Here is a 25,085-nt window from a genome sequence, read left to right as displayed (position 1 = left end):
GTGATAAACTTATGTGACTTGCACAAGTTCACCCAGTGGGTTTCCATGGCCAAGTCGGGACTTGAACCCTTGTCCTTCAAGTGTAAATATTTTTTCAAACCACTACACCACACTGACTCTGATTTCTGTTTCTATTTTTAATGAGCTTCTGTTTTCTCTTCTTTTCCTCTATTGTACATCCCACCATCATGATAGCAATTAAATATTTACAGCTTGATTGGTCCCTAAACTATGAACTTACCTTTATCAGCACCCCCCCCAAAACAGGGCTACTGCTTCATTAATAATTTCTGTGTTTATAAAATCAAGTGAAGACTATATTATTATGAGTTGATTAAAAAAAAAGCAGCACTTCAGTTCCTCTGAGTTAGGTAGCTGCTAAAAATATGGGAGGCCCACCAGGACAATTTTTCTTTGGGGGGGGGAGGGGCTCTATTCAGACTTCCCAAATAATAAGCAAAGTGAAACATTGGATCTTCAGCACATTTATTGGACCACAATTACTAGAAAGCAACTAGAGAGCAAATTTTATCAATCTGGCACTTGGAGTAAACATGCCGAGGGGCCACTTTATAGATTGGAGACCAGTGGGCCCAGATGTTCTTGAATGTTATCTCCCATCATTCTTTGACAGCTGTCTGTCTGGGGCTGATGGGTGCTGAAGTCCAACAACTACAGGTGTTCCGCTCTTGCTGTACTCCTACCATAGCATCAAAATGATTTCATGCTGTGGTGAAATGATGAGAGTAAAAATTATCACAGCAAATGAGGGGACGGGGTGACACAAAACCTATGCAACTTTGAAGACACATTGCATCTTCTTGCTAGCAGCTGTCATATAATGGCAAATTCTGACATAAAGAAGGTCATCATGGGAGTCCCCATGGTCAAACCACTAAGGAGAGTCCAGAAATATAGGCAGATATGTTGAACCATATTACCAAACCAGTTTTATTATCTTTCACTTCCATTCAACTCAAAGCAACTATGGTAGGGATGATTATAATATTCAGAGGAAAGAGTCAGTGTGGTATAGTGTATTGAATGTTGCATTAGGACTCTGGGAGATGAGGGTTCAAATCCCCACTTAGGCTGCATCTACACTGCAGAAATAATCCAGGTAGACATGTCTTTAACTATCATGGCTCAGTGCTATGGAATTCTGGGCATGGTAGTTTGTGGTGGCACCAGAATCTCTGACAGAGATGCCTAAATAGCTCGCAAAACCACAGTTCCCAAAATTTCATGGCATTGAGCCATGGCAGTTAAAGTGGTGTCAGCCTGGATTATTTCTGCAGTGTGGATGCAGCCTTAGTAATGGAAACTGGGGTGAATTAGGTCAAATCACTCTCTCTCAGCCTTTGAAGAGGTTGTGAGAAACTTTCTCTGGAATTGCTTGAAGGCACATAAAAATAATGATGATCTGCTGTCCACATGACAGCAGATTCAAAGCCATCATGGCTAAGAGTCCAGCTTTTATAGGCCCAATGGGTCTTAACTATCCATTCAAGAAACATGCACATTTATTAGGGGTTAAGTTCTAGTATTATCAATGGGACTTTCTTGTAAGTAAACTTGAAAACGGTCTGTGCCATTCTAACAAGAAAAGTAACAAGGGCAAAACTCAGAAAGTTACTTTTAAAAAATAATAATAATAATGTGTTCCAAGTTCCCAAGACATAAACCTGTTACAGGTCTTATTGTGATAACCTATCACATTATTTAAAGTTACAATACTCATTATTTTAAACATTATTTTTTTGACTTAAAACTTAGGGGGAAGTCCCTCAAAGTACCTCTTTTAGCAATCCAAAAATTATGAGAGTTTTAAAAATGGGAAAAAAGTAATGAAATTATGTTGCTTTTCAAAAAGCAGTCTGTAATTACATTCTTGCTACTGACTCATCCTTCAAACAGATAACGTTATTACTAGTTATACATCACTTCCAAGTTCTGGCTAAGGCTAAACAAAATGGCATTTGCAGCTTTATGAGCCTGTCTTATGGAAACACTGGAAATCAGCTTGTTATTTTCATATGAGAATCCCAGCCAGACTCACTGTTCACACCAGCAAGGGGTGGAGTGCAAGTGAACTGCCAAAAACCACAGTATATTAATGAATTTCAGACTGAAAATGGTTCCTTACACTGTGTTATTAGCAGCTTCTCACAGACATTCAGTTACACCCAGCTGGGAAAATCCTAATAGTTTTCAATCTCACCCATAGGAAGGATTATTAAGCGTTTCCAAAGAACAAGAAAATCAACTCATTTTTTTTAAGAAAAGGAGATTTGAGTTAAGCTCTTTTAATTGTTATTGTGACTTAAATCCATCTGTAAATATTGACCATTTATTATGAAAGTTTTCCAAGGTTAGAGAGGCGGGTTATTTGCCATCGTCTTTCAAATTCTACTGTACCTTGACTTTGGTTGATGAGGAGGAGGGTCAGGGTGCATTTACACTGTAAAAATAATTCAGTTTGACACCACTTTAGCTGCCATGGTTCCATCCTACAGAAATCTGGGATTTATAGTTTCATGTGGCACTAGCACTCTTTGGCAGGGAAAGTTAAAGACCTTGTAAAACTACAAATCTCAGGATTCCATAAAATAGATTTACAGCACTTAAAGTGGTGTCAAACTACATTATTTCTACATGTTGATGCACCTTGTTTGCTGTTCTGCCTCACTCATCATTTGTTTAAATTTTATTAATCTATATAGTACAAAATACACTCACTTAAAATCATTTGTTGATCTGCCAAAGACAGAGAAAACTCCATCTCTCCACTCTGCTGCTTAAGATTCCTTGACTGGAAAGACATGGATTGAATCTGGAATTCTCTACCTTTATGATCTCTCTAACTTGAAATGTTACTTGTATAAAATGGGATGACAATCAAATCTGACTAAAACCACCCGATTAGAACAATACTTAGGTAAATGTGTTTCATGCATGCAGCAACAGGTTTGCACAACATTATTCTTCCCAGTTCCTTTAAATGAGGAACCAACCTCTTGTCCTTAAATACACACACACACACACACACGAGGGAGTGTGTCTAAATCCATATGGGATAAAACACTGAATTGCTTCTGTTATGTTCTCATGGAAATAGAGAAACAATTAGGGATTGAACAGGGTTAAATTGTTATCACCATGACTTTCAAAAGCCAGAGATTAAGCTGGAATTTTTACAAGGAAGAAATGAATGTAGGTTGATAAGAAAAGAGTAATAGGGCCTTCAGTGTTGCCTTTGCCAAATTGCACTGTGTTTACACACTTGGGAAAAACTTCCTGCAGCTAGGAGCACAGCCTTTCCGGACTGGAGTTCTCTTATGTTTTGCACCTCTGCTGGCACGATGTCTTGTATTTCCTTTGGCTTCTGACAGTTTGGGAACAGCCTTTGTTTTCTTACCCTGTTATAGATCAGGGCGTGCGCATATATATATATATATATTCTGGTCTAGAAAGTAGCCAGAGGAGGGACAATGTTGTGTCAAAAGGTTCACTAACTAGGAACTATATTTATCTTCCCACAATTACCTTATTTTCAGCCTTAATTTCTGGAACATGTTAATTTGTTCAATAGCAGTTCCTAAATGCCTTTCATTAAGATTTGCATTAGGGTCAGCATAAATCAGAAAAGACTTGACGGCACACAACAACAAATTATTTAGGGATGTTGTCTTCTCTAATTCCCCCATTAGCAATATGGATAGCAAGTAAGTGGATGGGTTGGACAAGTAAATGTGTGGAGGAAAAGTGAAGAAGTATATCCTACAATCCCAGGAATCCCAGGGGCAATGCAACACAGGAAAATTCTGCATTTTTGCAGTAACTCAAATGGAACGAGGGCTGGAAAGAGCACCATAGCTGCACTGCTATAGCTTGGCGGCTTCCCTTTTGGTTTCGGTGGACCTCTCAGCAGTTTTCAATACTATTGGCCATGGCATTGTGAGTTGCCTCTCTGGCATAGGGCTTGGAGGTACTGTTCTATGGTGGATCCATTCCCTCTTGGAGGAGCACTTTCAAAGGATAGTGTGTGGGGGGGGATTCCTGTTCGACTCTTTGGCTAACTGCCTGTGGAACCCCACAGGGTTCACTCTTGTTCCCTATGCTATTTAACATGTGCATGAAATGTAATTTTTTTCTTACACCTGGAGGGTGTGGAGCCTCCAAATGTAGTGGAAGCACAATCCCTGCTCCCTAGAGGCTATTTTGAGGCATTTTTGAGCAATAAAAATGCAAAGAAATTTGTAAAAATATATAAATTTTTGACCCAGGAAGACGTACTGACACAAAAATGACCCCGGGGGCCCTATCTGGCCCACACATTGCCATGCCTTTTCTATATCTTAGGATCTGACACTACAGCCAAAGGACCCTGCATTGCAACACATGCATTGAGGCGAAGCTCCAGATATTTGATAAAACACGGATAATGATTTAATGGAGCCCTGGTGGCACAGTGGTGAAATGCTAGTACTGCAGCCACAAGGTTGTGCATTCAATCTCAGACAGGGCTCCAAGGTCCACTCAGCCTTCCATTCTTTCATAGTTTGGTAAAATGAGTACTCAGCTCGTTGGGGGCAATTAGTTTACAGATTGTAAATTGCTTAGAGAGTGCTGAGTTCACTGATAAGTGGTATAGAAATATACATGCTGGTTAATAATGGTTAAGTATTGATATAGGGAGGGATGAAGATAATGAAAGGTTTAATCAACTGTAAACTATAGGGGTTGGAAGTTTAAGAGTTTTTTGGTTTCTTTTCTACAAAAGCTATGTTTAACAATGGTGGTGGGTGGGTGGGGTGGTGGTGCTTTGTATTTTTTTCTTTTTCCTCTCTTTTTTCCCTTTCTTTTCTTTTTGTTTTAATATGTGGATGTAGTTTCACTAATGTTATTATTGTTAGTTAAAAGTGTGTTTATTCATTAATAAAATTATTAAAAAAGAAATATACATGCTGTTGCTATTGTTATAATGCTATAATGACTGGAAATAAATGGGGCAAACTGTTAGAATTAGCAACCTTTGCATACTTGTACTAATTGCTGGTTTGCATGCTTGCTAATTTCCTGTTAGTTTGCTTTTCCTGCATCACTGTAAACTGCACCAGTTTCCCTCTCTTCTCTTTCCTCCACTGCATCATGTACAGTGGGCCTGCTGTCTTGGTGGGCTATCCATCCATGGACTCAAGTGTCCACGGATGGCCCAGCCTGATTATTAACAATGGTGGCATGTCCACATGGCTGCACTGACACAGCTGCATACACATCACTGCACACTGATTATAATGGGGCTTGGGCATTGATGTTTTTTTTCTTACCTGAGGAGGACTGAAACCCTATGGACAGGAAGGGCGTACTGTACAGTAGTTGATTATGAATAATCATTGTAAGTAAAACTACTCTGGTATGTTTCATAAAGAAGATCACACTTTTTTGTGGTAGAGCCCGTATGAACAGGTTGTTCTTTAGCTTTTGCTTTGTCAAACTGATCATTGTGCTTGAGAGATCCACTGTTATCTAATTATTTCTCAACACAAACAAGGATGGAAAAACACAATCAATTCCATATTATAAGATGTACTACTCAGCAGCATGTATAGCCTTTATTCTTCTTTTGCATCACTTATCCATGTATCCTTTATCATTACTATAGTTGTGTATTCCTGCATGGTGGGGGGTTCAATTTGAACTCTATGATTCTATAATGATTCATTTTGAAGCCTATTCCTATTTGTGTGTTCTGTATTCTAAAACAACAAATCCCAGATTGGCATTGCACACTAGGGTGGGGAACATACTTTTTAGGATTGAGAAAGAAAGGGGGCAATGGCTATATGAGGTTCAATTGATCCATAGAAATTGAAACACCAGACATGCTTTAAACCTAAAACTTGGGTTATATTTTTAAATGTTTTGAAAGAAATTCAGAAGCTTTAATCCAAAAACAGTTTATTTTATTTACAACATGATTCTATGGAGTTCCTAGGGAGTTCCCCATGGAGTTCAAATACCAGGTAATTAGCTATAGGACTGCACTCTTAGGAGACTTAACAAGCCAATTAATTTAATGTTGACTGATTTGTCCACTGAATTTAATAGAACTAATTTCATTTGGACTGAAGAGAACAGTCTTAAGTCTTTCAGCTTACTTTATATCTAACATCCGGGTGCTCCATAATAGTACTCCCCATTGCTTGTTTTTATATAAACAATAAATTGAAAACAAACCCCCTGGTGAGAAATGTTGAACTGTCAGAGCAAATGAGCAACAACAGTAGTTTCAGGCCGGTTGTTCACTGCAGTCTCATGTTGTTTATGAAGGCTTGCCCTCCATATTCAATAATGTTTTTCAAGTGAAAGTCCACCTCGTCTTTCTGTGCAAAAGCAAATCTATGTTGTTCAGGGACTGCTAAATGGTATTTCAGAATGTTTTTGAGTGTAATGCAGACATGAATGCATTTATAGAACAACATACCACAAAAAGAAAGTTTGAGTAGGATGTAATAATGACAAAGGAAACCCTTACCTCCATGCCAATCTCCCCAAACAGCACTAGTGAACCTCCTGAACTCTGACAAGCAAAGCTTCTTTTCCTACTTGGTTTACCTTTTCCGTCTTTTTAGTATAGTGAACTGGTCTAATATATGTAAGAAATGCACCACCATGTACCCAAATGGCAATTCTGATATCCTGAAACCTTAAAAATGTTACTTGAACTAGTATGGGGAACTAGGATGGGTGCATTCTATATGGTCACATATTGGAGCATTCACAGAACTGATTGCTTTGTACATGAATCAGCACTTAGACTCTCCATCAACATCCCATTGTTCATTAAAATCAGGGATGCTTACACTGAAGAGAATTTCCCTTCACCTAAAAGCATTGGAGCCTTTAAGCAAGTTCCTAAGAATAAAAAATAATAAATCTACTCTAACTTTCCATGTAATATTCCTGTTGGGGACTATTACATTTCATTTTGGTCTGAGACAGAGAGACCCTCCCCCCAAAAGAGTAAAAACATTCCAATCCCATTCAAGTAGCTTGCTAAACAAACAAAAGCACACAGTTAAGTTCTTTGGCAGCTCTTGAAAACGTGTGCCTTAGAATGGGATGTTTTAGCTCACTGCAGAAAATAAAATGATTATGAATCTGTTTATGACATTCTTGCACCCTAATTCTTCTGTATTTCCAATCTGGTCTTTCAAGCCACATTTACAAGGCTTTGGACCAGAGACTTTTCACAGTTCAGTATCTGCAACAACATGTGGCCTGGTTGAGTGTCCATTTTTTGAAGTTGGCTGGCTGGTCCCATTTTCCCGAGCCCCTCCGTTGAGATTTGGCTTATCCTGCAGATCAGACTGTTCATGAGAAGCCACAGATATCGCAGGATTGCCATGGCTACCACTTTCTGTGTAATATGGATCTTCACCCTAAATGAAGGGGGCATAAATAATAACAAAATGCAGAGTTAGGCAAGAGCATCTGATGGACAGCACTTTGGTTTAAAATTCACACAGAATGGGATCAATTATCCTTTTAGTTAGACACTCTCCAGTTAGGGAAATAGGTATGTGATACTGATTTCTGTGAAGAAGAAGACTCACAAACCTGGCTTCTGTGCTATGGGCTCCTAAACTGAATGTAAAATTTGTACTAAGTTTTGGACTACATATTTGGTATCTAATATACAAAGAACTAAGTTTAGAACATAGGAAGCTGCCTTGTGGTGAATTAGTTTATTTGTTCATCTCACTCAATATTGTCTGCTCTGAGTGGTATCAGTTTTCTAAGGCCGAGATTTTCCCCATCAGCCAATCTTATTAACTGGAAATGCCAACATTGAAATTGGAGCTATCTACATGCAAAATGTGTACTTTATCACTGAGTTATGCTATCTCCCCTTGGACTGTCTTGCTTTTAACCTTTTAATCTTATGACATGATTTGTGTACAATACTATATGCATCTATGTTTGCTGTCCATAGTATTGTATTGCCGATAGTATTGTTTCTCCCCATATGTTGCAGTGGAAGGATAAATGCATTAAATTTCTTAAAGCTGACCAATTCTTTATAAGGGCTTTATATGAGAGGCTTCATTTGAGGCTTTCAAGGAGTTTAATACATTAGAGAACAGGTATTTTTGCCCTTCCACTGGGAATGTATTTTCTCCAAAGTGTGATTTTATTCATTTATATAACTTATGTGAATGGAAAAAGAAAAGTGGATAATCATTTGGCGAAACCCCCCTTCTGTTTTGTAGCCCAACTAAAGCACATTCCAGTAATTGAGAAATGGAGCAATTGGCCATTTCCTAGGCGGGATACAGACCGCCGCTTTGCGACAGTCTCCTGCCGGCGCCATTTGCTCTGTGCGGGAGCTGCAGCAGCCAAACCGCGCGGCTCCCGCGCGGAGCAAAAAAGAAGCTCTATTTCGGAGCTTCTTTTTGCGGTGCCTTTATGACGTCGCGAGGCGCCGCTGGCGCTATGCGTCCAGTACGTAAACATGGCGGCCCCCAGGTGGAAGGGGCGCCGCCATGTTGTATGTATTCTATACGTACTAGGGTTAGGGGGGTGCGGAAGAATACGTACTATATGGCGGTTTGTATCCCGCCCTAGTTACATTTGGGGTAGTAATGCTATCTCAGTTTCAAAAGAAAATCAGCCTGAGCTTTACAGATTATAGCAAAGCAATAGCAATAAAAATGGATCACTTTTTTTTAAAAAAAATGTGTGTGCCACAGCATTTGGTTGTCCTGATGCATAACCTGTACTCAGGACAAGAGCCTACTGGTGGAGAGAATACAGAGACAGAATAGTTTTCAATTGGCAAGGGGGTCAGGCAAGGCTGCATCTTATCACCCTATCCATTTAACCTGTATGCCAAAAATATATGTAAAGAGGACTGGACTTGGAGGAAGGAACATGAACAATTTAAGATATGCAGATAACATCATACTACTAGCAGAAAATAGCGAAGACCTGGAATGATTACTGAAGAAGGTCAAGGAAGAATGTGCAAAGGCAGGTATAATGACCACAGATGGTTTATATAACTTTAAAATAAACTATAGGACATTGAAATAGTTCAAGAGTTTCCATATCTTGGCTCAGTCAGTAATCAGAATGGAGACTGCAGTCAAGAAATCAGTAGAAGACTATGACTTGTAAGGGCAGCTATGAAAGAACTAGATAAAATCCTCAAGTGTAAAGATTTATCATTAAATACTAAAGTTAGGATGGTCCATGCCATTGCATTTCCCATATCAATGTATGATTGTGAAAGTTGGACAGTGAAGAAAGATGATAGGAAGAAAATCAATTAATTTGAGATATGATGCTGGAGAAGTTTTGCGGACACATGGACTGCTAAAATGACAAAAAACAAACAAACAAAAAACAACAACAAAGAGTCCTAGAGCAAATCAGGCCTGAACTCTACCTTGAAACCAAGAGGACTAAACTGAGGCTGTCTTACTTTGGCCATATCATTGGAAAACATGACTCACTGGTAAAGAGAACAATCCTTAGGGAAACAACAGCAGGAAAAGAGGAAGACCACATTCCAGATAGATAGATAGACTCAATCAAAGAAGCCATGGCCCTGATTCTGCAAGATTTGAGTAGGGTGGTTGATGACAGCATATTTGGAGGTCTCTTATACACTGGGTCACCGTGACTTGACAGCAGTTAACAACACCCACTTTCTCAGCCTCAGAAGAAGGCAAAGGCAAACATCTTCTGAAAAAAATCTTGTGCAGAAAACCCTAGGATAGGTTCACCTTAGGGTCGCCATAATTTGGAAATGACTTGAAGGCACATAACAACAACAATGCTTTCCAATTAATTGATGCTATATAGAAAGAGTTTTTACCCGAGGTTTGCGGAAATATTATGTAATGAGTGTAGGGGCCCTTGTTCAGATAGAAAAATACTTTGGGGCTCTACAGATTGCCCCTAAGGGGTGGCAGGAGGCCTCCTCTTTCCTAGCCAGATTGGGGCTGCAACAACCTCATGCTGCAGCCCCAATCCAGCCTCTGGAGGGTACAAAAGGGAGCCGCAAAAAGCGACTCCTTTTTGCGCCCTGCAAAGGATGCCATAGCCACAGCAGTGTGGCTGTATGGTGCTCATCTGGTGCGATATCATCTGGATGCAGTGCTGGAGGCGCACCGTGATGCCCTGGAGTGGAGTCAGGATGTCCATTGTCAGGATGCTGCACCCTGACTCTGGCCACAGGCCAGCATTTCTGGCCTGTCTGTATAGGGCCTTTGTCCTTAAATACAGAAAGCATGAGAGTAAGCTTTCAAAAATACACTGGGTTAGAAGCTCTTCCTAGACTGTATTCACTATACTATTTATCAAAACAGAAGTCATTTCTGACAGGCCTTTGTTCATGCATAGGGCTCATGTTCACAACAACTCAAGTTTTTCACTCACTATCTGACAATGTGAAAGAAATGCAAGAAACTCAATTACTGCCCTATCTCTGTGGGAGAGGTGGTTTTTTTTGTTGTTGTTGAAAATTAAAGGGCAAACTCAGCAGGGATTTTTTTTAAAAAAAATGGGATGGGGAAGGGAACTGAAGTAAAAAAGCAGCAGGTGGGGAAAGAAGGAAGTACGTACTCTCCCCTGTCACTTCCCCACTCCATGTTGCTTGATCCTGAAAGCACTTTGTCTTAAAATGGGAAGCCTTCAGGGTAATGTGTAGTTAAGCCAGTTTGTGAGGAATATTTGTATACATGAAAATATTAAATTGTAACAACAGCTAGAGTTGCAGCTGGAACTAACTGAAAAAATGTAAATTTGACATTTCAGAAGGGTTCAAAACAAACAAAAACAGGGAATAAATAGAAAGTGGACAAACAATTCTATCAAGGAAAAAAAGGATTGTTTTTCTTCACATCCTTTATTGTTAAAATTTGTCTGAATCACAGTACAGCAGAAATACAAGGTGAGTGTATAAACTTGGATTTAAAGCATAATGAGGTGGATGAAATATGATTCCTTATTGAAGAGTATTTAAGTTACACATGTATATGGCTAAGTAAACAGTAATGAAACTGGAAATAGTAGTGACATATTTTCAGTAAATGAATAACCTATGTTAACCTGGAAAAAAAAAGGAGGATTGCATCTCATTTATTCCACATCTAGGATGTAGGAGATTATCACACAGCAATTCACCCACAGGATAGATGCAGGATTTCTCCACGTTTGAAAAATTGCATGAGAATCCTGGAGAAGCTCGAATTGCATATGGGTTGCATATTGCTTGTCTACAGGACAGGACAGTAAAATCCATCTTTGACTTTTAAATTCAATGTCTATCTTATGGGCAAATTGCTGTGTGATAATCTCCATAGCTTGGTTGTCTCTCAATCACTGGCTCTTCAACTTCCCTGGCTTAACAAGATGGATTTATTGTCATAAAATTAGACTTTTCTTTCCATTTCCCCTGAATCCCATGAGCAGACACTGTATTTGGAAGCATTAGGCTACCGGGATTTATAGAAAGTTTCTGTCATTGTCTTTCACATTTCTATCAATCTTGGGCATCTCTCCACTTGTTTTGCCATCTATAAGCACTGACCAGCCTCTCTCCCATGGGGCTCCAGTTCCGTCGTTTCATAAGGTGGTATCCAGCCAATCCCAGAAATGCCAGCAGCAATCCAGAGGTGACCAAGGCAATAAGAGTCTTCCGAGAATAGTCCTTGTGACTCTCAATGGTCTCCTGTTTGTGGGCTTTTATCCCCGCCTGGAAAAATAGAAATCAGAACCAAAATAGCATTAAACAGGAAACATAGGCTGTTCTGTTTTTACCCAAGATATTTAATTCAGTTTCTTTTTCAGTTTTCATCTGAGGAAGGATGGAGGCAGAGAGGGGACAGACAAATGTGGATAATGTTTCCAGGTCCAAAATTCAAACTCACCATTAAGGTAATAACTTTTTGTTTGCTTTGTTTGTTTCTTTGTAATAACTTTTTATTCTGCTATCTCTTCCTCCAGATCCCTTCACTAGAGAAGACCTCGAAAAAAGTACAGGGAAAGAAGCAGTGGCTGGGAAAAACAGAAAGTCTGTTCCTCCTTGCAAAAGACTTGTTCTTAAAGCCTTTATGTTTCCATCATCCGTTGAAGTTTTCATCTGTGAAATGTTGAGGGGCTGGGGGCGTCAACTGTGACTTGCTCAGGCACATGCACTCTGGAGGCAGCACTTACCCTCTTCCTGATTTATGCTTTCCATTGCTCAATGCACTTGGTCTGACACCAGTGCTCTCCAGTAGAGAAATCTAAATAGTTCATGAACTTGCAACCCTCAGGATTCTGAAGGACCCATGACAGTTAAAGTCCTGTATCAGAGTGCTATATAGGGGTAATTTGAAAGAAGTCCAGAGTGCTATATTGTGGTAGTTGGAAAGGCGTGTTATTAGGATAAACTTATTTTTAAAGATATGAGTCACAAACATATGGACACAAAGAGGAGAATGAGACACTGGAGAGCCATGGTGGTATTTAAACATTTTGCTTTGTGTTATTTTTTGATGAAAACTGATTAACTGAAATGGCATTTAACCAGTCAGAGAAGATTTCCTTAGATGTGAATAAGGGCCACATGTGAATGCTTTTTACAAAAATTATAAGAGGCCAGTTTAATTTAAAGGTATCCAGTGTCTTATTTAATTTGGTTTGTAAGTAATGGAGACTGAGAATATCAGGATCCAGCTACAAAGATAGGTAACAGTAGGGTATCCTTCCTTTTGGGGCAAATTTCAGTTTTGAGGATGGAGGGCTGAAATTAAACCTGGAATATATCACATGGGAATTGGTGAAATCTTAATCCTCTGCACTGTACTTGATCCCTTCACCTGCTTCCTTTGATTTTAAAAACAACATAAGGCAATACTGATCATAGGTTTCCACTGACATGTTTAATTTGACCTCCACCAGACGTGAGCCAATGCTGAAAATTTTACAGTGCTTCACCCATAATCTGTGCTAGATTATTTTTAACTGTAAAAAAGTCTCCCAAGAACCTTTCCACATAATCTGCAAGAATCAGTATGGAATTAGAAAGTGGGCACTGCTAAATGCTTTGTTTTGGTGTTTGTTTGTTTTTAAAATAACCATCCAGATCTCTGTTTTGGGATTTTTAATTTCCCTTGCTAAACTGACACCCTTGTGTGTAAAAGACCTTTAGGGCTCACAATTTCCAATTTCCTGCACCACACCCAATTTTTCATGATCCCCAACAGTTTCTTTTAACCCTTGACAAGAGCCTTGCTTCTCTGAGATTTACTGCATGACAACCCCAATAGCCATGGGCCCATTTAGCTTTTCAGTGCTATTTTTACAGGTGCCTGGAGTCCAGTTTTACAGGCAGAGAGCTGCATCACTGGAGACTAGTGAGGAGTAATTAATTAATGTATGATCATGCTTTGAGGATGTAAAGTGCCAAAAAGTGATGTAAATTTCAACTGGGGACCCTTATTAGAAATACAGTACTACAGGCCTAGAAACATAATTGGCCAATCTGCTATAGCATGCACTATTACATTTTGAAAATAATTCTGAATTTAGAGGTGATAACTGCAGAATACTGTAGCATAGCCATTGAATATATTTATATATGTTTCATTTATGTAATAGGATATGTATAAAAAAATGCAACCTCCCTCCCTCCCCTTTTCCAACTCTCACACACTCTATATTGCATGTATATGCAAATTATATGTAGATGCCAGAGACATGGCTATGTTAGTATGGAATATCAGCATACAAGGGGATCTTGTAGCACTTTTGAGACTGAGTTGTAGCACTGGCTTTTGTAGATTTCCATCTGAGGATATACACTTGGGCTGCATCCGCACTGCAGAAATAATCCAGTTTGACACAACTTTAATTGCCGTAGCTCAGTGCTATAGAATTCTAGGAACTGAAGTTTGTTGTAGCATCAGAGCATTCTGACAGAGAAGGCTAAATGTCTCATAAATCTACAATTCCCAGAATTCCATAGCACTGAGCCATGGCAGTTAAAATATTGTCAAACTGGATTATTTCTGCAGTGTGTATGCAACCTAAGTCTAAGAAAACTCCTTTTGCTCAGTTAGTCTCAAAGTTGCTACAAGATCCCTTTATATATATATAGATGTACAATGTCTTGTACATGAGTGTACGAAAGAGGAGAAAGCAAAGAAAACATAGATAGGTTTCCTGTGTTTTGAATGCCCAGCCAGAGGGTGAACTGGAAAAACCTGATTTTCAAGTTTCTCTAAATTACCTTCTGCAAATCATGGCTCTTCTCTTCTAGAACCTTATCCAATGTGTCTGTGCCTGCAGTTTCCAAAACAACCAGAAGATGGAATAATTAAACAACAAAACTGGTATCCATTTTTTTCTTTGTTATCATTTATTACAAAAACTGAAAGAGGCTATGAGGCCATCCTATCTGAAACTTTTCTACATGAAACATTTTTGTACCTGTTTTTTTTCATGCAAAAGATTGGCTTTTATATTACAAATTGATATTCTGGGCAACTGAAACCAAATGAAGCAAGAACTGCTTTAAGCTGCATGTTTGAAAATGCCCATAGTCTTTTTTTTCCAGAAGGACATGTAAAATTCATGATGAATTATCAAGGTACTTATAAAAAACAACTGGAAGGGAGTATAGAGGGACGAAACTGCTTGCTCATAACATTCACAGCCATCAGCCAATTTTAAATGAATATTAGGATTTGTTGTACTCTGTGCTAGGCATGAGATATTGGTTGGGAAACATGATTGAGGCAATTCAGTGCCTCATTTTGTAGGATGTTATGTTTCAAGACAGGTGATGCCACTGAGAAGTTACAAATATGGAGAAAAACTAATATACTCTGGGATTATTTATTTTTAATAATTCATTTGAAGTAGTTATTTATTCAAAGTACTTTACTTTAAGCCCTTCTAAGGCAGCTTACCACAGATAATTAGTATCATATATATAGTGAGAACATTGTATTACAGTGGATTGAGTAATAAATTTTGATGATGTTGATGATAGTAAGAGTATTACGTCTCTAAAAGATTTATATTTATTTGCAATACTTCCAGTGCAGGCCTGAATTATCGTTCTTTTACCCACCAGCATCTAATCCATTGTATTTTGTCTTTCCACAGAAGTCAAACTGAAACCATATGTCCCCCATCCTAGGTCAACTTTGGATGGACCAGCATCTCAGGACATGAAACGTTGTTGCAGGGATGAAAATATTTTGAATTTGAACAGCATGTTGTTGATGGATCTCAAAGCTTAGCCTTTTGTTTCCAGTATTCGTGATGAAGAGAAAGGATCTCAGGATGAGAACTCTTCCTTGAAAGTATATTTCCTGTGTCTTGTGTTCTTATGTCAAGGAAGTAAGTGTCGTCCTTGAAAATGTATATTTCTTATTTATAAGATTTTTTTTTAAAAAAATGATGTATTCTTTGCAATTGCGGTTGATGTATTGTGGTTAATTACATCACCTGCACTGTTCCTCATAACATCACCCTTGTAATATCGCTAGTGCTCACCCCCCAGTGCCAACATGAGGAGTCCTCCTTTATGGCTCATGTTTTGGCTCTGAAATCTTAGGGTCTGTGATAGCTTCAACTGTCTTGACATTCTCTTTCTCCAAATCCTTCTCATCTGCATGGCAGGCAGTTATTAAACATGGTGCTGGATTAAGGCAGAATGGAAGGGCATCTTCTTCTTTTACTAATAGCTTCAGCAATGGCAGCTGGTAGCTGGAAGGAAGGCTCTCAGCAGGAATTCTATGCAGGCTCAATGGAGGGATGCCTGACTGCTGCTTCCTCTGGTAGCCTCAGCAATATTACTTTCTTAGCACCTTGACTCAACACTCACCCACAGTGTTGGCACTCACAAAGGCACACAGACACACAACACTAACCACTCCAAAGGTAGAGAATCATGTAGAGTCAAAGCACATTCAAACATGAAACACCCAAACTGAAAAAAACCACTCAGCCAGAACTATCTGTACAAAAAATCAGGATCTTTTAAAAACAAAACAAAACACCTTATTTGTTATAAAAGTTATATAAATTGTCTCAACTGACCTTTATCACTAACACGAACCAAGAGTATGCACTTTTTATTCACATCGGATTTTGCCAGTTGGATGTGGCACGTATCATTTGTTGCACAAAGCGCCTTTCCCAGTGGCTCTCTTTTCTGCTTTATAAACTGTTCCTGCAAGAAGCCAGAAAAAAAGGGGGGGGGGGGAATCAAACAAATTTTATCTTCAGATCTCATTTATTATATCTGTATCAATATCAGTTAGGAAATTGACTAGCACAGGTTTCTCTGTAGCTCAAAATCTTTCTGAAGTGAAGCAGCTTAATTCTTTCTTACAGCTGTCAGTTGTATGTCTGCCTGATGACCAGAAAATGATACAGTACTGTGTCTGGGAAACTATTATCATTTAGAAAAGTTTGATAAGAAATTGAAGAGCCAGGGACAACAGCTCAGTCACCAGAGGCTATGGTCCTGACTATGAATGCCACGGATATGCATTCTGTGTTTCATTCAGTGGTATGATTTGCCTTAAGTGTGAAAAGGAATATTGCATAATTTTGCATTCTTGGTGTGTGTTGTATCTGGTGCATGCCATTTTTATTATTAATAGCAAATGAGAGGGAATGGCATGGCTTAGATCTTAGGGGAGACTATGCTTTAGACCAGTGAGTCCCAAATTTTGGTCCTCCTGATGTCTTGGCCTTCACCTCCCAGAATTTCTGACCATTGGTCAAACTGACTAGGGTTTCTGGGAATAGAAGTTCAAACCTAAGTTTGAGAAACTGTGACTTTTGAATATTTTTTTACTACAAGCCCATGTAACCTCACTACTGATTATGTTGTTTAGGGAGTTCTGGACCAAAAAACTTCTGCAGGGCCACAGGCACCCACCACTGTTTTAGAATCTGTTTTATTTGTGTCAGGTAAAAGGCAGTAATAAAAGAGGAAGACTACATTCCAGATGGATAGACTCAATCAAGGAAGCCAAGGACTTAAGACTACAAATCCTGAGGGTGATGATGAGTGTGGTGATGATAGTGTGATCTGGAGGTCTCTCATTCTTGGGGTCTCTATAAGTTGAAGTTGACTTAATGGCAGTTAACAACTACAAAGTTTCAGTTGATGTACTGAATCAGGGATCCAGTTATTGATAAAATACATGCAAAAAAAAAGAGAGGAATGTTTGTTGGCAAATTAATGTCTCTGAATGTCAACAGATATTCTGGGATGAAACACTGATAGGAATGGGGGCTGCAACCAGGAAATCAGAAGAAAATTAAGAATGAGGAGGGTGGCTATGAAAGAACTAGAAAAGATCCTAAAATGAGCATAAAAGTTACAATCATACAAGCCATTGCATTCACTATTACCATGTATGGATGTGAGAACTGGACAGTTAAGAAAGAAGATAGGAAGAAAATTCATCTGAGATGTGGTGCTGGAGAAGAGTGCTGAGGATTCTGTGGCTAGCCCAAAAGACAAACAAATGAGTCCTACAGCAGACCAAGCCAAAAATCTCCATGGAAGCCAAGAAGACAAAACTGAGACTGTCGTACTTTGGACACATCACGAGAAGGCACAATTCATTAGGAAAAGCAACAATGCTAAGAAAGGTGGAGGGAAGTCGAAAAAGAGGAAGGCTGCACACTAGTTAGATGGACTCTATTAAGGTGGTCATGGGTATGAGTTTATAGGAACTAAGAACAGTGGAGGACAGAGAGTCTTGGAAATGTCCCATCCACAGGGTGCATGGGTTGAGAATGACTCAAGGGCAGTTAACAACAACAAATATCAACAGCATTTTTTAAAAAAAATGGAGTGAAATTTTCTTAGCCGTGTCCTCTTTAAGAAGTGAAGAGTGAAACAATACAAAGCAGCTTTTATTGTTTTGCAGTCATAAGCACCATCTCCTTTTTCATTGTCACTGAGAAGGAGATGAGGGAAATAACAAACAAATGCTTGACCTTCCTGTTTAGGAAATGCCTTGAGTATTTCTGACAGTTCTTTCAGTGCACGTTTCGCAAGGGATAAAATCTTCCCACACAGAACCTGAAATAAAACTATCCCTTTGCTTCCAACAATTGTGACTTTGGGGTGGGAGGAGATGGGGGAGAAAGTTTGGGGTACTGCAGCTTTTTCCTCCTTTTGGTCAGTTTGTGCGTCAAAAAAGTCAAAGAGGATGCAGCTTCTGGAATCCACTATATATAATTCCTGTTGATTGGGGTCAGGGCCAGACTTTGGTAAAACACAACTAAAAATATACTGGATATTCAAAAGGCACACAGTGCTTTGCTATAGACTTAATTATTCTCATGGAAGGCAGAGTTTATATGCCTAGTATTACTGGTTGAAAACACCTTTAAAAAAAAAAACTACTGGTAAAAATTCATTTAATGAATTAAGACCTCTCTATGTTGTGTGGGCATTTCTGGGGTTTCTTCAGAAAGTCTTTGTTCCTAGATAAATGTTATATCTGAAATAACTTGTTATAACCATCTCTTGATCAAGAAAGTTCCTTGGAATAATTTTAGCCAATTCCTTAAAAGTGGTTGTTCCAAAGCAAACAGGTAATTTGGACTGATATGAAATATAATGAGAAGAACACAGCTAGATAATAACAATAGTGGGATACAGACTGCCCAGAAAGGGTGGTCTGCCGCCGCCCCCATTTCCACTGGCAGGCAGCCTCAGCTGCCAAATGGCGAGGCTTCCCGGTGGCGGAAAAAGAACCCGCAAAAAGTGGGTTCTTTTTGCGTTGTGCTTGCGACATCCGAGTGCTCAAATGGTGCACTCATGACGTCGCCAGTGCGACGAGACTTGCGGACACTATGCGTCTGTCACGTCAAAATGGCGGCGACCATGTGTACAGGGTGCCACCATTTTGACACCCCTGTCATGTGCTAGGGGTGAGGCCAGTATGGACGCTGTGTCCTTGGCCAATCCCTAGCACGTGATGGAGACAGTGCAAAGGCCTGTTTAAATTGGGCCAATATTCCCCTATTTCATTGTTAAATACAGTGAATAGTCCTGTTCATTCCATTGCAAAACTTAGAAAACTGTACAGAGAAAATAGGTACCATATATGAAAATGATGTTATATATTTTTACTGAAAAAAACAGAACAGGTTACTGTCTGAGGTATGTTGTTTTGCTACACAGGTGGTATAGATAATTTGATGTCTGCTGAAGGCTATTCATTTTTGTAGCCCACCCCCCCCCCCCAACTTTCATCTAACAGAGTTCATCTTGGGGATACTCTCAGGAAATTCTGGTGGTCAGAATTAGTGATGGTCAAAAGTCTGGTCTTATCCAATAAAATATTCTACACAGAATGGAGTCTATGTATGTTTAACCTCATAACTTATATTTAAACTCAGATGATAGTATGCCTGCTTAAAAATATGTCAGAGACAGATATTATCTTCATTTGCTAATCATATAAAACTTGTTAAACATAAGTGAGACCTTGCTGTCATGAAAGTTAGTGATGAGAAATCAAACCATCCACAATGTAAGAGGTGAGAGGAACACTAAATATGAAGTTATGTAATTTGTCTGGCATGTCAAAGAGATTCTAATTAATAGCATAGGTGGCATTAAGAACTGATATATCTCAAAATCCAAATGTACCCAATGCTGGAAGTCTTGTCAGTCACATACTTTAGGCTCCCCAGAAGGTATATAAAAGCCTAGAAATTATGCTAGAACTCCTTTCATAGCTTGAAAAAACTATGTATTGCACCTATGTGCTAAGGAAGATCTGGTAAAAGGAAAGGAAGATATTGCTTTTGGTGTATCCTTTATAGGGCCTTAACTACTGATGTAGTTTCCATATATCCTTGTTTTATTTACTGAATCTTTCTACTTTATGAGTGTTGACTGTATAACAAAATAGCAGTTTTAGCACCTTCCTGGAAGCAATGATGGATAAAACAGTGTCCTGATGAAGTTTTACATTCTTTTATAAGATCCAGGGCCCAAGTCGCAGAATCCAAGGGAGCTCTTTTGCAAATATCAGGAAAAAGTACCTCTTGACGCAAAAGTAGCATTCACTTATTCAGATCCAGAACCCACCTCTAATTCTAATCTACCATGTGAGCATCATCCCCCATCTCAAACCCATTTACAACATATGCCCAGTCCTTTTACTTTTTAAATTTCCTTGTTCCATGGCTCCCAACCTTCTGCTTTACTTTCTACCTTTTCACCAAGTAATATGTTAAAGAAAGATGCTTGTGACACACTTGAATTTAGCTGAAGACCAATGGTGTAATTACATTGCCACCATCTGGAAGGGGAGAGAGAGGCAGGAGAGTTCCAACTGCCTTCCTCAAAGAGGACCAGCCCTCCCTTCAACCACCATCTGGAAGGGGAGAGAGAGGCAGGAGAGCTCCAACTGGAGTTTGTTGGACATGGCTTGTAATCGGCTTGGTGAGTGAGAGGGGGGTGCGACTGTGTCAAGTGGGGCTCCCATTGGAGTAGTGTGGGGCAAGGGGAGATATAGCGGTAGGAGAGTGGAGTTATGTCGTAAGGGAAGGCGGGATCGATGTGTAATATCTATCTCACCTTCCATCCACTCTTCTAGCCAAAGAGGTCTGAGGGTCAGCCCAACTATACCACAAACCCTCTCTCTGCTCCTGTGCAATGCCAGGTCAGTTAAGAACAAGTCCCACATAATATATGATCTTGTGGAGGATAAGAACTGCAACCTGGCTTGCATTACTGAGACCTGGCTTGGGCCTGAGAGCGAAGCGGTGTGGGCACAGGCCCTCCCTGCCCGGTACTCAGTGAAGAATCAGATCAGGGCAAGTGGGCGGGGGGGAGGAGTTGCCTTGATCTATAAGAACACCCTTTCCTTGACCAGAAACCATGTCCACCGGACAGACCATATCGAATGTTTATACCTGACCCTAAAGGCCAGGGACAGTATAGGGATTCTGTTGGTATACAGGCCACCCCGTGCGTTAACAGACTCCCTGGCCGAGCTGACACAGCTGGTCTCGGAGCTGGTGTTGGAGTCCCCTAGGCTTCTTGTCCTGGGGGACCTCAACATCCCCTCTGAGGCCGGTGTCGTTCCAACGGGTGCGGCTCGGGAGTTCATGGCTACCATGACTGCCATGGGCCTGTCCCAACTGGTCACAGGGCCCACGCATTCCGCTGGTAGGACACTCGATGTTGTCTTCTGTACAGACATGGAGTCTCTGTGGGCTGAGGTAACCAATATCTCTACCCTGTCATGGACAGATCATTTCCTGGTTGAGGCTAGTATCAAGGCTACTGTCCAGATCCCCCCCGGGGGTGGCGGACCTATTAGAATGGTCCACCCTCGAAGGCTGATGGAACCCAATAGGTTCCAGGAAGCCTTAGAGGGCTATCTGATTGGAGCTGACGGCGATTCTGTTGATGCCCTGACTAACACCTGGGATACTGATCTCTCCAGGGCTATACACAGTATCTCTCCCAAGTGTCCTTTCCGGTCTGCTTCCAATAAAAAGCCCTGGTATACGGAAGATCTCAGGGCGATGAAGCGGGCTGTGCAACGACTAGAGCGAAAATGGCGGAGACATCGGCGCTTATCCGACAAGACACTCCTCGAGTCTCTTTTGAAGGATTATGAAGTGGCAATTGGTGCAGCTAAGAATTCGTTCTATGCTGCACGAATTGCATCTGCGGAGTCGCGTCCGGCAGAGCTATTCAGGGTTGTGAGAGAGCTTACTCAATCGGCTCCCCCCCTGAACCCACTATTGGTATCATCTAAAGCCTGCTGTGACGAGTTTAACAACTTCTTCGCGGATAAAATCTCTCGGCTAAGAGCCGATCTCGACGCTGTTATTAGTTCAGAATCGAGAGTAGAGGCGTCCAGAGCTTCCGTGGACTCAGTTGTACTGGATCAGTTTGAGTCTGTTAGTACCGAGGATGTGGACAGGATCCTTAGTAGCGTTAGGAAGACGACCTGCTCTCTCGATCCCTGTCCTTCATGGCTGGCAGTTCAAGGGGGAACAGCGACAACAGAAATGTTGCGTCGTATTATCAATTCATCCTTCAGGGAGGGCCTTTTTCCATCTAATCTCAAAACGACCATCGTAAAACCTTTACTAAAGAAGCCCTCCCTTGACCCCCTAATTCGAAACAATTATCGGCCTGTATCTCTGCTGCCATTTTTAGGGAAGGTGATCGAGAGAGCGGTTGCCTCCCACCTACAGAGGGTCTTGGAAGATACGGATTATCTGGACCCATTTCAAACCGGCTTCCGGACGGGCTTTGGGGTTGAGACTGCCATGGTCGCCTTAGTCGATGACCTCCGTCTGGGCATGGACAGGGGTAGCGTGTCCCTGTTAGTGCTCTTGGACATCTCTGCGGCCTTCGATACCATCGACCATGGTATCCTTCTGGATCGCCTGGGGGAGTTGGGCATCGGAGGCACTGCTTTGCAGTGGTTCCGTTCCTACCTCTCAGGCAGATTCCAGATGGTGGAGCTGGGGGACTGTCGCTCCGATAGGAGGGCCCTTACATCTGGGGTCCCTCAGGGAGCGATTTTGTCCCCTATGCTATTTAACATTTACATGAAGCCACTGGGAGAGATCATCCGGAAACACGGGGCGCGATGTTATCAATACGCTGATGACACCCAAATAGTCTTCTCTATGTCTCCGACTGATGCAGTGACTAAGGATGGCATCTCTCCGCTCAATGCCTGTCTGGAGTCGGTAATGGGCTGGATGAGGGAAAACAGACTCAGCCTGAATCCAGAGAAAACGGAAGTACTTGTGATAGGTTCTCCTGGTCCTGGGACGGAGGTTTGTCCACCAGTCCTGAATGGGGTCACGCTCCCTGTGAAGGACTCAGTTCGCAGTTTGGGGGTGCTTCTTGACTCCTTGCTTCACCTGACTCCTCAGGTGGATGCGACAGTTAGGAGCACCTGTTATCAGCTTCGGCTGATACGCCAGCTGCGTCCCTACCTGGACCGGGGGGACCTTGAAACAGTAGTACACGCACTGGTAACCTCTCGACTCGATTTCTGTAATGCGCTCTACATGGGGCAACCCTTGTACCAAACTCGGAAGCTGCAGTTGGTTCAAAATATGGCTGCCAGACTGGTCACTGGTAGCTCCAGGGCCAGCCACATAACACCTGTACTAGCAGATCTGCACTGGCTGCCAATTCGCTTCCGGGCACAATACAAGGTGTTGGTTGTTACCTATAAAGCCCTAAATGGCTTGGGCCCAGAGTACTTGAAGGACCGACTCTCCCCATACAATCAGCCCCGCACTCTCAGATCTCGTGGGGAAAAACTTTTGAGTGTTCCCAAGACAAGATACGCAGCGACTGCGCAAAGGGCTTTTTCTGTGGTGGCCCCGCAGTCTTGGAACGCTCTCCCTGAGGAGCTCCGCTTAGCCCCCTCCCTGGAGTCATTTAAGAGAAACCTTAAGACTCATTTATTTCGTCGAGCCTTCCCTCACATGTCCTGACTGTTTTGCTCCTGCATACTATTTATTGTATTTTTATATTGTTTTATTATTTTGATTGATTAATGATGGATTTTAATAAATAATAATAATAATAATAATAAAATCTTTATTTATATCCCGCCCTTCCAAAAAGATCAGGGCGGCTTACAAATGCAACAAGTGCAACAGATACAGGTTAAAAACACATCAACATCAATACCAATACAAATTTAAAAATAACAATAAGAGCCCCGTTAGCCCATCCTCATGGCCACGGAAGAGGAGGGAGGCCCACAGGATGTTTAGTCGGGGAATGCCTGCTTGAATAGGAAGGTCTTAAGATCCTTCCTAAATTGGGCCAGGGTAGTAGATGAGCGGAGCTCGGTGGGCAGCGTGTTCCAGAGGGCAGGGGCAGCTGTGGAAAAGGCTCTTCTAGAGGTAGAAGCTAGCCTGGCCCCTGGCACCTTCAGCAATTGCTGCCCAGATGTTCTGAGGGTGCGAGGCGGATTGTACGGGGAGAGGCGGTCCTTCAGAAATCCTGGGCCCAAGCCATTTAGGGCTTTATAGGTAATAACCAACACCTTATATTGAGCTCGGAAGCGGATAGGCAGCCAGTGAAGATCTTTAAGTACAGGTGTTATATGGCTGGTCCTGGTAGCACCAGTGACCAGCCGGGCTGCCATATTCTGTACCAATTGAAGCTTCCGAGTTTGGTATAAGGGTTGCCCCATGTAGAGTACATTGCAGAAGTCCAATCTCGAAGTTACCAGGGCATGTACAACAGTTTCTAGGTCCCTCCGGTCCAGGTATGGGCGCAGCTGGCGGATCAGCCGAAGCTGATAACAGGTGCTCTTGACCGTCGCATTCACCTGAGCAGTTAGATGAAGCGACGAATCAAGAAGCACTCCCAAACTGCGCACGGAGTCCTTCACAGGGAGCGTGACCCCGTTCAGGACAGGTGGAACCACCGCCATTCCCGGACCGGGGGAACCTATCACTAGTACCTCCGTTTTCTCTGGATTCAGTTTGAGTCGGTTTTTCCTCATCCAGTCCATTACTGACTCCAGACAGGCCACGAGAGGAGAGACGCCATCCCCAGTCACTGCATCAGTCGGAGACATAGAGAAAATGATCTGGGTGTCATCAGCGTACTGATAACCCCGCGCCCCATGTCTCCGGATGATCTCTCCCAGCGGTTTCATGTAAATGTTAAATAGCATGGGAGACAGAATGGCTCCTTGAGGGACCCCAGTTTTAAGGGCCCGCTCGCTGGAGCACACGTCTCCCAGCTGCACCATCTGGGACCTCCCAGAGAGGTAGGACCGGAACCACTGAAGCGCAGTGCCCCCGATCCCCACCTCCGCCAGGCGCCCCAGAAGGATACCATGGTCTATGGTATCGAAAGCCGCTGAGATGTCCAAGAGCACCAACAGGGACACGCTTCCCCCGTCGATGCTCAGACGGAGATCATCGACCAAGGCGACCATGGCCGTCTCAACCCCGTGACCAGCCCGGAAGCCAGTTTGAAATGGATCCAGATAATCAGTTTCATCCAAGACCGCCTGAAGCTG

General features: G+C 41.5%; 1 protein-coding gene across 1 annotated transcript in view; it reads right to left on the bottom strand.

Moving 5' to 3' along the window:
- Positions 1-5,944: 5,944 nt before the first annotated feature.
- Positions 5,945-25,085, bottom strand: part of CD34 (CD34 molecule) — a 54,986-nt gene continuing 35,845 nt past the window's right edge. Inside the window, exons 5-8 of the mRNA XM_089514443.1 lie at positions 16,108-16,240; positions 14,288-14,340; positions 11,603-11,767; positions 5,945-7,445 (exon numbers count right to left, since the gene is read on the bottom strand). Coding sequence (XP_089370569.1) covers positions 7,254-7,445; positions 11,603-11,767; positions 14,288-14,340; positions 16,108-16,240 — 543 coding nt within the window. The 3' untranslated portion in view covers positions 5,945-7,253. The remainder of the gene's footprint in view (positions 7,446-11,602; positions 11,768-14,287; positions 14,341-16,107; positions 16,241-25,085) is intronic.

This window comes from Sceloporus occidentalis, unplaced genomic scaffold, assembly GCF_023333645.1.
Source record: "Sceloporus occidentalis isolate IW3139 unplaced genomic scaffold, rSceOcc1.0.p SCAF_3, whole genome shotgun sequence".
Taxonomy (NCBI): Eukaryota; Metazoa; Chordata; class Lepidosauria; order Squamata; family Phrynosomatidae; genus Sceloporus; species Sceloporus occidentalis.
This window is presented reverse-complemented; position numbering and strand designations above follow the sequence as displayed.